We start from the raw sequence: 14,655 nt of genomic DNA on the forward strand, positions 1-14,655 counted from the left end.
AACAAGCAGCACAGCAGATACTGCAAATTTCTCATGATTTGGTTGAACTTATCCATCTCAATACATGGAAAGCTTAAACTGAGTGCTTATGCTGAGTGCTATATGAATGACTTGGTGTAAATGAATCAATTAGCCTGCTTTAATGTTAATTGGAAAAGGACTGAATTCCAAAGAAGGGCTCCACCCTTTTCTGAACTACCTCTTCAAAAGAAAACAGCCAGTCTTTATTGAAGGAAATCTGCATAGAAGTGTAATCTCCAAGTAATATCTCCAAGAAAGTCTCTTACAATCAGTACTTCCAGGGAAAGCACAGAAGTTTAACATATTAGACAGTAAGGAGAAAAATTACCTGTATATTATGCCCTTTAAATGGAGAAACTGCAGCCCACTTATGATTTCAGCAGCATAAAACCTGCGTGATAGAAAGAACAAATCAGAATATATGTTTCCCAAAAGTTGTTTTCAGCTAGACCCCCAAAAGATGAAAGTTTGCCTTCACAGGAGCCAAAATTTCACTGAGCCCCTGAAGGCCTGGAGTGTCTCCAGAAGGCTGGATTTTACAGGAAGGACAATATGAGAATCCCAAAACCATTCTACATAGCTAGCAGTCCATCTTCCACTGAAACTACTTTGGGAAAGGGCAAGGATTTGATGTGCAGTCATCTTCAGGGCTTTGGTAACCACATTACATGACTAGCTGTAAATTTTTGATGTGCAAATGTCTATGTGGATGTGTCCTTAAGTGCACCAGGTTGGAGGACATCTGGGTTTGGGAACAGAGATTCCTCAGCTTGTCAAGCAGATCTTTTCATTGCCCGGATTAATGACGTGTTTCCAAAGTTTTACCCAAGATGTGAACTAGCTAGCAGCTTGGTGGTCTTTCTGTGGAGACTTTTTGAGTTTTACATCTTTGTTCTGAACAAGTTTCTGCCTAAACTGCAGAATGAAAATGCTCTGCCCAGAAAGGAATGTAACCACCAGCTCATATTCCCTTTGTGTTGTTGTAAGGCTTTGCTCCATCATCTTCACTGCACTGACCTCAGGCTTAATTATTAACATTCAAATAGTTTTATAAAAAATAAGAAGCCCAGCAAAGTGAACACAGATTTAAATGAAGTTTTTAGTTCCACAGACGGCTGAAAATGTTTCTGTGGGATTTCTTTGATGATGGCAAAGCCAGGGCAGAGTTTGGGTGCACAATCATTTTTCTAGGGCCTCCAATTCTGGACTGCTCAAGAACTTAATCAATGCAATCCTAGAGCAACCCCAGGGCTGTTTTAATTCAAAGCAGACACCTCTAGGCTGCTTTAAAACGAACCTCACCTAAATAAGATTTCAGGCATGATCAGTGCTATTTGCAGACACCTTTAGAGGTAATATCTCAGGCAAAGATCTACACTGTGTGAAGTGGACTAATGCAGCAAGTAAAGCAGCCTATGGCACAGCTTCTATCCAATTTTGATGTTTGAGGAACTATTTAAATGTCAGTGGGACTATTCTGAGGTTAGCGCAAGTATGACAGCCAGGTCACAGGATGTGAGGAAGCCTCTCATCTGTAAGCTGAAGGATGAGACTGCAGGCAGACGCAATGCTGATGAGGGTGTAGCACCATCTGTAACACTTTCAGACAGAAATAGCTTCCCTAGTTGACCAAGAATGCAAAGCAAGTTCACATCTGACTGCAATGAACTGCGTGGATGTACTCTAAAAAGCCTGTTGTGGGAGGGGAAAGACAGGGAGAGGAAGTGACTAGCTCCAAGTCTGTCATTGAGATGAGGTGATGACCTGCATATCTGTTTTGTTCATTTTGGAGAGAGTGGGAATTGAAAGTGGTTCTGCTTTCATGCTAAAAAGCCAGCTGAGAGCACTTTGCAGAATAAGTAAGTCATAGAGAAGTCAAAAGTTGTGCCCAGGTTTACCATCACAGGACAGTGGTAGACCTGGAAAACTAAGAGCCCTAGTGTCCCCATCTTCCTCCTTTGTTTCTACCACGTGCCAAAAGGTAACCATAACATCTTACGTTGCTCTGGGAAGGTCAAATTTATGACAACTCTGGATATGGAACATGAGGTCTCCTCCGTTGAGATATTCCATCACAAAAAAGAGATTTTCCTAGAGAATGAGATAAGACAAATATTAGGGGTGGGGAAGATGAAAATAAAAAAGAGGAAGGAAAATATTAGGGTCAGGGTTTTCAGCAGAAAGCAGCTTATCTTTCAAGTTCCTAATTTCTGCTCCTTGGTCTGTAAGCCTGTACTTATCCTCATTACTTTAATTTCTATGAACAGCATTAACAAACATTGTGAAGCCACATAATAACCAGCTGGTGCCATTGTTTTTACCAGTAGAACTCAAGGATCACTGGAAAGAAATAAGTAACTTTGCAGAGCTTGTATAATGAAAGGAGAGATAGACAAGATTCCTGGGGGACTGATGGAAGAGAAAGAAGCAAATCTCAGATCTCCTCTGGTCCCCAGCCCAGTGTATCATTCACTCAGTGGAGTGATCTCATGTTGCTGTTACCTGCATGCCCAAACATCTTTTATGGATGAACATGGCTCTCGCCTTTCTGAGTTACCACAGACACTGGCCAAATGCAGTTATCTAATCTGAGCTCATGCTTGATTTGAAGCCTGGGAGCTGCTACATTAAATAAGGCAGGACTTAACTTGCTAGTCTACTCGTATTTGTTGACTGGGTACTTACATGCTAGAGAAAAGTGAAAAAATACCAAGTCTTTGCTCCCCTACCAGGGCAGTGGAAAACTCTCCTCTTGGTACTTAAGAGGGATGGGGGAGATCTCCGTATTGAACAAATGGCAGAAATGATCACCTAGGTTTCCTTTCCAGTCGTTGGTGTATGCCATACTGACTCCCCCCCTATCTTCACCACCAGACCCATGAAAAAGCTGGAGGGCAGTTTCCTCAAGTTGGCTTGAAGCAGAATGTACCACACATATCAATGGTGGCCATGGCCTTTAGCCCAAGTGCAAACCATGGAATGTCCCTTCTGCACTTAAGTGTACCTATAAAGCAAGAAGATCTCTGTTTTCTGGAAAGAGGCTATCTGTGCAATGAGTTATGCTCCCAATTTAAACTTCTGTTTCAGTAACGCCAGCTTCTGTGTATAAATGCACAAATAAAATAAAATGGATGTGATGTTTTCTCTGTTCATTAAACATATGTAATTAGTTATCCCCAAGCTATGCAAACGTTTATGAATTCCCTCCTTATGTTGTCTAGTGTCCATCATAAATTTTATTTTGGGGGAGGTAGTTCTTTTGACTTATACTTCTAACACTTGAATGAAGATTTTTATCTATAAAATCCAATGTAAGCATCTCTGTCAGAAAACCAAGGGGATATTAAAAAAGAAACAACAAAAACAGAAAATACACACAACAGCACCACAGTGCTTTTTCTTTTCAAATAACATCTCTCTGCTCTAATTTGTGCAAGTTCTTTGGCCAGATCCTTTTAATTACAGTAGTCTCATTTAAATGGAAGTGTGGCTGGAAACTCAGCTGTGCAGAGTGCTGCTGTGAACAAAACTTCCATCTGCCCTGTGCTGTCCATGGGGAATGTGTCACCCAGTTCTATGGGCCATGCAGGTAAGGGCTGTCAGCAGCAGCCAAGCCAGTAAAATCTAGAAAAATAAAGGGGATTAATTCCTCCCCTCTTCAGGCAAGAATCAGTTTCCTCCTCAAAATCCGTCCCAGAAGGGTGAAACATGAATGCCATCAGTTTGTGGTTCATTGCCATTTAGGGCCAGATTTATATATTCAATGCTACTTGAGTTTTGGTTTGGAGTACAATCTCTGTAAAGTACCCTCAGCCCGTGAAGGAATGTGACAGATCCTTGTCTTACCTTGGTTTGAAATGTACAGAAGACATGAGTCAGGAACGGGTGCTCCCAAGCTAAAGAGAGGACTCTCTTCTCCACCATCGTACATTCAACATCATCATCCATAAGGACCACATCCTTCTTCAGGGCTTTCACAGCGAAATACTGGTCTGTGTTCTTCAGCTCAGCAAGGAACACCTAGAATGGAAATGGCTGCTCAGAAAAACCAACGCTCTTCTCTCTGAGCTGGCAACAACAGCCATGGAAGCTGAGCAAGATGGGCTGAAACGCAGCACCAAACAGAAAATTTTGCTTGGGAAAATGGCTCTGAGGAATTCATAAGTGTAGACCTTAAGAAGTTGCTATTTAAGTTCTGATTCTGTCATGAAGACTTTGAATTTGTTCCCCAAATCCAAAACAATTTTACAAGGCTGAACTCTGAGGAAAGATGAGTAACTGGTAATTACAAAAACATGAGCTACACGCTTATATGGACAGGACATGTCAGAGAGCTGAGCACTTCTGACAACAGAAACCAACATTATGCAAATGCTCATGAGACACATTTCCTGTTTTCTGACTTAAAGTAACAAATCACAGAATATTGCTTTGTCAGCATATGAAATGGAAATGTCACCAGATCCTCAATAGGTATAAACTGATGTCCACCAGTAGAAGTTAGATTGATGACATCTCTTTCCTCCCTGTCAGCAGGACGTGTAAGCAGACAGCCCAGGTCCCCTGTGCTCCTACAGGACTCCTCTGAGGAAAGTAAAACACATTGCAAAGGAGTTTAGGACCTCTGTTGTTATGGGTAGGGAAACTCAGATGTAGAGCAGCAGAAAATTGATTTCTAGAGACCATCAAGCAAAGCAGCCTCTGCTGGAAAGCAGTGCAGTTGTGATCTTCGTGTTAACAGACTGTCAACACTGTTTCCCATAGTAATTTTACTATTTTTTATTCCCATGAATAAATACCTATGTTTCATCAAAGAGCCCTTTGAAGTTCACTACCAGACACTTTGCTGAATTAGCTCAGATGTGTTTTGACCCTGACAAAGGTTTTATTTACCCTTCTGGCTACTGTTCTATTTCACTCTGTAGCACTGTACAGAGCCTAGAGCCTCCTTCTGCCTCTACAGTGAATGACCAGAAATGCTAACAGTGTTGATGCTGCAGGGACCCTTTCAGCTCTCGGTTCTGTGCAGGACATTGCTTTTCCAAGGAAATCAGAAAGCACAGTATAAGTGTGACTTATGCTGTGACTCCCAAAACACAGGTAGGTGATGTTAGAGTTGATGCAGGGGGAGATTCCTCGTGGCTGTGGCCCTCAGTCTCCCCAGGTCCACGCAGAAGTGGAGAAGTCTTCCATGCATGGAGATATGCATATCTTGTTCTCTTTGTGGACCAATGAATGTCACTCCAGATAAATGACAGCACCAGGAGTGACACCTACATGGGAAACTCTTGGGAGAAGTTTGCTGCAGAAGGTCACAAACTAGCCCTACCCCTCCATGCCCACATAATGCATGGCAGAGTAATGCAGATTCTTGACTTCTCAACTTGACAGTCCCCTAAGTAACCCTCATCTGGTGAGACCTGTTTTGAGCAGGAGTTGGATGATCTCTGAAAAACCCTTCCTTTGATTATGAATACTGCTATGACATCTATATTGAGATCAGGTTAGTCCAGGCTGTACAGTTTGAAGTTTTGTGGCTTAGTTTTAACTCACATGTCGCAGCTCTGCTTCACATACAAAGTGCTTTCATGTACGCAAAGTCAACACTTTCCTCAGTTTAAGATTTGGTTGCAGCAATTGCTCTAGCTCACTTAGCAAAAAGCAGGTTTTCTTTCAGGCAGTTTCCACCTTGGAAAGGTTTGAGATCTAAGTAATGTGATACATAATTATATTCATTCTCCCTACCGGCTGCAAAAACACATGGGAGAGGTCCTCTGAAATTACTTCATGCAGTTGTAAGTGAATAACATGAGTCCACTTCCAGGAGACATCTGCATGAAGGAGGAACAATTGACCATTCATCAAGATTAATGAATCTACTGAAAACAGGTGGCCCTTGTTTCAAAAGCACAAATTCTTGGCTGTTGTAAAATTTACTTTATGCTTCAGCACAGATCAGAGATGGGAAAAAGCAGTTAGCATTCCCAGCTGGACTTGCTGCCCTGGAGAATGGAGGTGATCCACACTCACCTTTACATCTAAAGATTCTGCCTCCTGCCAAGATGGCTAAGCCAACCTGGTGGGCACAGCTGAATGAAGAGGAACAGCAAAGAGATCTCAACCTCTTAATGCTTACCTTACCAAAGCTGCCCTTTCCCAACATCTTGTGCAGGACAAAATCTTCAATGGTTAGTTTTAGTTGCACTTGGTCCTCTTGCTGCTCCAGGAGCTGTTTTCCTCCCAGGTCTGTCTCTATTAGAGACTCTCCCTTCGTTGTGCCCTCCACTGGAGTCTCCCAGGAGATGCCCTGTGGCTCTGAAACACACATCAAAGCATTCAAATAAATCCTGGGAAGTAAGGAGAAAATCCCCAGAACTTTTATGAGGTATTTTGAATAGTTCTAGAAAGGTCTTTTCAGGTATATGGAAATGTGGTGGACAGATCAAGTGAGTAGATTGTCTCTGCTCGCATATGGCTTTCGCTTCAGAAGAAATTTTGTTCTAGCATAACTCCATCTTCTTCAGTGGCATTATTCCCACTTTATGAAGTCCTTCATCTGTCCTGCTTCATGGTAGCAAAACAGGATCAAATCTTTCATTTTTGGCAGCCTTTGTTCGTCATTCCTTCTTGCTGGTTGCAGTTATGATAGGATCCCATTTCTTCTGAGACCTCTTCAAGACCCTTGGCAAAACTAGTGTGTGAAACAAGTGGGACAGAATCTTCATACTGGGTCCATGCTCTGGTTATGGAGCCTTAATGAAATATTCCAGCTGTCCTGGAGAGGAATTATTAACAGTTTCTTCAATACTTCATTTCCTTGGATGTTTGTGAAATTCTTGTCCCTTACTGGATTTATCCCACTCACTCAAATGCATGTACTTGCTGTACTTGCTGTGCTGTCCTAAATTGCTGAACAAGAACACTAATCTTCAGATAGACTCACACGTTAACCAGATGTGAATAATCCGGGCTTTACTAGTTCACACTGATTCATTCAGTTCTACTTGTAGACCACAGAAAATGAACATAGATGAGGGCACCATTAATTTTTCTCTAAGGGGCCAAATGGAATAGACGGTACCAAAATCTCAGGTTGGATATTAGGAAAAATCCCTTCTTTGAAGGAGTGGCCTAGTGCTGGAATGGGTTACCCAGGAAGGTGGCTGAGTCACTGTCCCTGGAGATGATGTTCAAGATCATCTTGAACAAAATGTTCAAGAAACATTTGAATGCTGTACTAACGGATGTGGTTTAGTGGGAAAATATTGGTGGTAGGTGGACGGCTGGACTAGATGATCTTGGAGGTGTTTTTCAACCTTGGTAATTCTATGATCCTATGAAAATCAGCTTCTGAGTCTTGATAGGCTTGTGCTGTATGGTATAAAACCTGGAGCACTGGTATAACATGGCTCTGCTTTAACAAGAGCCATCTGGTATTTTGCTCTCGGGTCAGTTTCTGAGTAGTTTCAGGATATTAGCTCCACACGTGGAAGTATTTTTTTTTGCACTGAGAAAGAGATTGATGGTGGGGCCACCTCTGGTTAGATTTAGAGCTAAGGATCTACTGTTCCAGCCCTTACTTGGTTTAAGTATCAATTCAGTTGTACCTCTCTTCTTTTCCCTCCCCTTTCTGGTTGATGTATTTTAAAGCTTGTGGGAGTCTGCAAAAAAGTTACAGTTTCAGAACACTGCCCCACAAACCATGAAGCTGGAGCACTTCTGAAATGAACTTCTGTATGGGACACACAGATTAAATGAAAATTTGTGATTCTAAAATCCAGACTTTGCTGATCTGAGCACAAAGCAGACAAATAAGGAGTCTTTCCAGGACTTTAATTTTCCTTCCAGGTCACTGAGCCCTCAGTAGCTTTGTCCAAGGTCCGCTTATCAATGCTTGTCCCCAATTACTCATTTACAGAGATTTAGGAAAAATCTCTGCTCCTGTAGCACATAGGGCAGCAAAAACTTAACCATTTTGGGGTGAATGAAGTGGAGATCTGTCAGTGGTTTTCAGAGGGATTAGATATCAACTCCTACCTAAAAATCTGAGATCAGAAAGAGAATTGGTCATAACAATCAAAGGAACTCTGAACCTCCTGTTTCAAGGTTGGTTTCTCTTTAAATATTCCATATATTATGGTTTATGAGTCCCAGGAGAAGAATAAACACATTATTGCTGGTGGAGGTATGAGGTGTGCTGAAGTACTGGGTCACAATGAGAGTTTAGGGACTAGATGGATGAGTAGCGACTGGCATGTCACTAAAGGCTGGAGAAGTCTTGGTGGAAGTGCATATTAACAGAGAGGAAAGGACTCTTTGAGGTCTAGGGTCTCTGCTTAGCCTGAGTGATGTGGCTGGGAGGATTTAGAGATGAGATGAGAAAATAGATGTCTTGCTCTAAGTGGGAAAGATACATAAAAGATTCATTGGCTAATAAATTTTCTGTCCTTGCCACCTCCACTTAACTATGTAAAAAGATTAATAAAGGCTGCTATACTGTACCACTAGGGTAAATTACCTTTTTTTCCTGTTGTAGATGCTGGCACTGCCTGAAGAGGTGTCACCTCCCTCGCCAGAACCGGGAACCCAATTTCGAGAGGTCCATCCCTGGATATCTGTTCAGTATCACGCTGACAGCGAGCCTGGATGACAGAAAACAGCAAATGACTTTTGAGCCAAATGTTATGTTCTGAGTTCCTGTACAGTTTCCTCTTGAATGTGACTGTCATAGAAGCCAAGATCTTGAAGAGGTCTTTGCTTATGTAAAGAGCATCTCTGTACCCATTGTTTAGGGGTTTGATGACCACAAGCTTCACCAAAGCTTCTTATGTGTGTGGATGTTAGCAGGTGTTTGTAAAGCTAATATAAAGATACCTTATTCTGCAGAATGGTCTGTGACCCTAACTAACCACACAAAGGCCTTTTAACATCTTCCTTCCTAGTAATTCTTTATGAAGGGGAACCTGGCAAAACACTGGAGGCTGGGATGTAGCTTATCCCTGTACATTGACTGACTGTCACTTTGAGAAACTCCTTGAACTGGGATGCTGTAGAGGATAAGAGTTTGCCTGGATTCAGAAGTGATGAAACAGAAGCAGGAAATGGAAAAGCACTGAAGGTTATTTAAATGCTAAAACTCCACCTGTGCCTCAAGAAGATTCCCATGATCTAAACTTCTGGAAATAAGGGGTATTTTAGGGAAAGTACATAGAGTTTGCATTCTTCACCTCTCAGTGGTGACTCAAAGGTACAGGGCAAGGAGCTGCAGAGAGCCAGCAGATAGAAAATAGAGAAGCAAAAGCAGGAAAAAAACCCTAGCTGGAAGTTTGGCAACTCTATTTATTGCACAAAGATGAGGATTTAGAATTAAATCTGGTACATACACTCCCAGGAAGTTACAAATGGAAAAACATCAACTGTGTGTATAAAGTTGTTGCCTTGGGATATCTGAGGAACCAAAATATGGGTGGGGTACCTATAAACTTTATCCCTGTTTGAAGATACTCAAGAGCTAAGAGGCACTCCAAGAATCCTGATTTAGAGTGTAAATTTAGATGAGATGTTAGAAAGAAATTCTTTACAGTGAAGATGGTGAGAAACTGGAACTTGTTTTCCAGAGAAACAGTGGATGCTCCATCTCTGGAAGTTTAAGGCTGGGTTGGATGGGGCTTTGGACAATGTTCTCTACTGGAAGGTGTCCCTGCCCATGGCAGGCCTGTTGGAACTACATGACCTTTAAGTTCCCTTCCAACCCAAACCATTCTATGAATTATTCTATGAATTCTGAGTGGCTTTCTCTTCCATTAATATTGGAGGTAGCCACCTGAAGTCATGAAAACTTGTTACATACAGTGTTCCCTTTAATGCCTTTAATTCTTGCACTGTGCTAAATGTTGGGCAATTGATTTTCCTTTCTCCACATCATATGATTCTATGATCTCCACGGCTTACTTACCTGCTGAGTGCTGCCTATCAATGCCAGAGCTTCTGCCATTAGTTTCTGGTTAACTCCACAAAGGTTTGCTACTTTTGTCTGGCACTTATGATGGACATTCATGCAGCATGCTGAAAGAAAGAACAGAGGTGTCAGGACAACAGAGGACTGCTGAGCTGTAAAGGGTTCAGCATCAGGCTGGGTAGGAGCACGCACTGCCGTTGGCCAAGAGTAGAGACCAACCACATGAAGAGAAGTAGGCACTGAATTGTTCTTTTGTACTTCTGAGAACTGACTCTTCAGCCTCGTGGACCACAGGTCTTTCTACAGAACCTCCTCCAAGGATGGTCCTCTTGTCTGCTCCTTCATCACCCCGATATCATCTCAAACATCTCAGAGAGAAATGAGATTTGGCTGTTTAGATTGAAGACAACAGCCTGTTTCCGTGTTCAGCTCAGGAACTCACCATCACACTTCAGTCCTTGCCGTGCAAGGCCCCAGAGCAGCGTGCCACAGTGATCACAAAACGTTGGGCTCTTGTAGTTGTAGACTTTGAAGCGGTGAGGCATGTCAATCTTGAACCTCTCCTTGTGAAACTGCAACAGAAAAGCCATGTTGGTGAATCACTTCTGTTCACCTCAGTTCTACGTGAAAAGCCAACAGTCCTCAAATTTGTACCACAGAATGTGGGAAATTTACTGTCACTTTATTCTTGACTGGGTAATTGAATCCCTGGTTTTGATTTATCCAATCAGATAGCTGTTTGCACCTCAGCTAGTCACCCTGATGCCCCTAATGCTCAATGGAAAAACAAGAGTACTTCCCAAAATGATTAATCTCATCCTGAAACAGATGTCTGCATTTGTTTTTATTAATCACCCTCTGGAAAGCCTATTTTTTTTTCTTTTTGTATATAGAGAGTTAAAGTAGATGACAAAGCTAGATGTGATTACCTACACTAGAGACATAAGAAGACAGGTGAGAAGATTCTCATCTCTAAAGACTGTAGAAAGAGAACAAGTATTAGGAACTGGAGAAAAACAAGAGCTGCAGAACACAGCTAGGAGAAAGAAGGCAATGGTCCTATCAAGAGTTTAAGTTCTGCTTTTGCCCACCAAAAAGAAGCTTTATTACAAACTGATATAAGAAAAAATAAATTAATAATGGGGATGCTAGATCTTTCTCTAGATGGTTTTGAAATCTCATATGACACATACTGGGATATTAAAGTACTGCTCTAAAAATTCAGTGTGATATCCTGCCTAACACAGGATAGTGAAGAACTTCCTCTAAGGAATTCTCCATCTCGTGCCCTGAGCTATACTTTATAGATAAGAAAAATGTCAGGCTTGATTCAACGACTGCTTATTCAGTGGCTGCATTTCAGTAAATCACAAGTAGGAGTTAACAGAACCACAGAGCATTCAAAAACCAAAGGATGCAGATCAGATCACATCACTTGTAGTTCAGTCACATACTTTGCTTCAGCTGAAGCTCTTATACAGATGTGTAAGAGAGATCTAAATGACACTGGTTTTAAAAGCAACCAGGTAGTAATACATACCATTGTTTCTCTGCTATTTACTGCTGATCCTGTACACTTGGCTATTACTTTATCAATGCACTTCTTATGAATGGCAGCATTACATTCTGAAAGAACAAGTGTATTGTGGCATTAATGCAAAAATCTCTTAAGAAAGGATTGAGTAAATGATGGTATCACCAAAAAAAAAGTTCTTACGTCTGCATTGGTAGCCTTGTTTATTCAGACCCCTGAAATAAAGAGAGAAATGGTTAATTCTGAGTTTTCTGAAAGCTTCCACATAAGAAAGGAGAGTAACACTTATGAAAGAAATAGAATAAAACAGTCTTGTTTTTTATCAGTCTTCAGAGTTTCTCTAATCTAAATATCTTCATTCACTCTAAGTGCTGGCAACTGTGGTTTTCACACCCTTTCCAGTACACATTCACATACTGAATTTTGCAACATCTAAATAGCAAAGTAAGCTGATTACAGATGCCTGTACATTAGGTCAAAACAAAAAATATTTATAAAAAATACACTAAAAAATAAAGGGAATTTTCATAGTTGGAATTACAACTCTGAACCACATCCTGGAAATGATGCAGTAATTCCTGCATTTATGATGCTAACGTTGAGGTCCTGCTGCCCTTACTGACAATAAGAGCACAGATATTCAACAAAGGAGCAGAGCTGCTCCTTCATGTTAAAAGGGGAAAATGCGTGGATCTATTTTCATTTACCACACGAATTCGTGACAGACAGAGCAGAATGTAGGTTGTGGAAAGAAAGTGGCTGTGAACTCATGGCACTTCACATTATGGATTTTGGCCTGTTTGATGGCTCCCCTGCGCTGATGCAAGGAGAAAAAGGCTTCATTCTCACAGTCAGCTAGGTCCTTTGCATCTAGGGAAAGAAAACAGAAGATTTGTTAAGATATAATGCCCAGGGCAGGCACTTTGAGAAAATACAGCTGATAAAAATACTAAATGTCTGAAACTGATGATTCACTCATGGGAATTAATATTTTTAAGAAATACTTCTTTCTGAAACCTACACAAGGCTTGTTTGGATGTTTTTTGTCTACCATTCCTATAGGAACACTGAAGTTACTTCCAACGTGGGATTTTAAACTCCTTTGATTATTCATAATGCTATTTTGAAACACAGACCAGAAATTTTCCAAGAAAAGGTAATTATCAGTTAAATATTACATTGTAGCTTTGTATAGCACCAAAGAACAATAAAAAAGATGGACTTATCTGTCTACAATATATATCACCGACAAATGTGCACAAATACACACGTATACATATGTAGGTAGATATGTGAGTACTTAACAGAGTCTTCAACGTGGGCATGTACACAGGTTGGATATTATGAAAAATTTCTCCTGAGGAAGAGTGGTGAGGCATTGGCACAGGCTGCCCAGGGAGGTGGTAGAGACGCTGTCCCTGGAGATGTTCAGGAAATATGGAGATGTGGCACTGAGGGATGTAGTTAGTGGGCATGTTGGGATGGGTTGACGGTTGCACTAAATGCTCTTAGAGATCTCTTCCAACCTTAATGATTCTATGAGATCTGGGAGTAAGCATATGTATGTTCCTAGGATACTCTTTTCTAAATTATTTTTCCTTACCAACAGTTGTTTTACTGTTTCCCATGTTCCCATGTTTTAATCGCAGTTCATGTTTAAACTTCTCAAAGCAAAATAAGCCAAAATAAGCTTCTCAAAGCAAAATAAGCCTCTGGTTGTGCATGCGTATACACACGTGCACTTATGCACATGCCCATATCTACAAATCTAGATATACACACAATACTTCGATTTCAATTTCTTTCTTCATTTAATTGTGTACTGCACAGTAAGTTACTTAGATATTCTGTGGAAACTGGCCCCCTGCCCAATCTGGTGGTTATCCTGCTCTTTTTAATTACAAACACAACTTGTGTTTTCTAAGCTTTATAGTATGTTCCTGGAAATGGAATGTCCTTCCGTATATCTATAGCCCACAGTTTCATCTCACATCTGTGAAAGACAGCAAGAACTTTGCCATCAAAGACAGGAGAACATGACTGACCATTTTGGTTGCAACCCATTTCCTTCAACAAAACAAAACACGTTTTGCACTGAACTCAGCAGGTGGGACTCAGTCCTCAGTGAAGATATCTAAACAAACGTGTGTCATTCTGTGCAGGATGACTAAGCCACTTCTACATGTCTGTGGAGATCTAGGTGGTGCAGACAATGGAGCCTAGTGAATGAATGACTCAGCTCACTGTACAGCAGGCACGTGCATCTGATCATATGAATCACTCTCTTGGTTCCTGTTTTGCCTTGATTGCTCATGATTTTAGGCATACAACTTACATGTCTATTTAGGTGTTTTCAACTGTAAGTTGTACCCTATCCTTTATGACTGCACACCACAGTACACACTTTATGCATCTGTACATCTACTACGATTTCAAAGGGAACCAGCTCCTTATGTATCTGTTCTTACTTTGTATAATGAGAAAACATACAATTTCAGTGGTAAAACAGCCAGAAATTTGCCTTGCAAATCACAGAGGAATAATATTCCTCCCCAACGTACAGGAATTACATTTCTGAAGTGTTCATTTCAAAACCCAGTGATAGTTCCTATGAATAAATCAGTAATAAAGCCATCATTGCTTACAGTGAATACACCATGTCTGCTCTGCATAACCAGAAATCACATCTATCAATTAACAAACAAAATCACTTGCCACTGATTTCCAGAAAGTATCTTGCATTCATCAGCATTCGTCCCTGAGGTTTCAGTTCTAGCTGGTTGTGATAAGTGAAAAACAAGAAAAAAAGACAAGTGTGATCATTATAGAGCTATTCAAAGAAGCATCTAATTACTTCATATGACTCCAGCTACCTCTAATTCCCAGGGCAATTAATGAATGGATGCTAATTGCTTGGTTGCTCATGCTGGTGTGGGAGAATACAGAGGTAGCAACAATTGTAGAGGGACAAGGTTGGATCACCTCTTATCAAAACTGTATGATAATACCAATAAATGTGACTAAAACACAGAAATAACAGGCAAGTTTTAAGACAGTAGATCAGGACCAGCACATCTATAGAGACAACTTTGTTATTCCATGTGGATTATGCAAGGGGAAAGTGAGAGAACCTCTGAAAACC

General features: G+C 40.9%; 1 protein-coding gene across 3 annotated transcripts in view; it reads right to left on the reverse strand.

Annotated features, from left to right (window-relative positions):
• PRKCQ (protein kinase C theta) overlaps positions 1-14,655 on the reverse strand; it is a 48,523-nt gene that overhangs the window by 10,993 nt on the left and 22,875 nt on the right. For all 3 annotated transcript variants that reach the window (XM_031609750.2, XM_031609752.2, XM_090134343.1), the window contains 11 exons: positions 14,229-14,289; positions 12,221-12,383; positions 11,697-11,728; positions 11,520-11,605; positions 10,422-10,551; positions 9,977-10,086; positions 8,540-8,663; positions 6,158-6,336; positions 3,868-4,041; positions 2,021-2,112; positions 350-412 (listed from right to left, as the gene is read on the reverse strand). In XM_031609750.2, the coding sequence (XP_031465610.1) occupies positions 350-412; positions 2,021-2,112; positions 3,868-4,041; positions 6,158-6,336; positions 8,540-8,663; positions 9,977-10,086; positions 10,422-10,551; positions 11,520-11,605; positions 11,697-11,728; positions 12,221-12,383; positions 14,229-14,289 (1,214 nt within the window). The remainder of the gene's footprint in view (positions 1-349; positions 413-2,020; positions 2,113-3,867; positions 4,042-6,157; positions 6,337-8,539; positions 8,664-9,976; positions 10,087-10,421; positions 10,552-11,519; positions 11,606-11,696; positions 11,729-12,220; positions 12,384-14,228; positions 14,290-14,655) is intronic.

This window comes from Phasianus colchicus, chromosome 1 (assembly GCF_987193195.1).
Source record: "Phasianus colchicus chromosome 1, bPhaCol1.hap1.1, whole genome shotgun sequence".
Classification (NCBI taxonomy): domain Eukaryota; kingdom Metazoa; phylum Chordata; class Aves; order Galliformes; family Phasianidae; genus Phasianus; species Phasianus colchicus.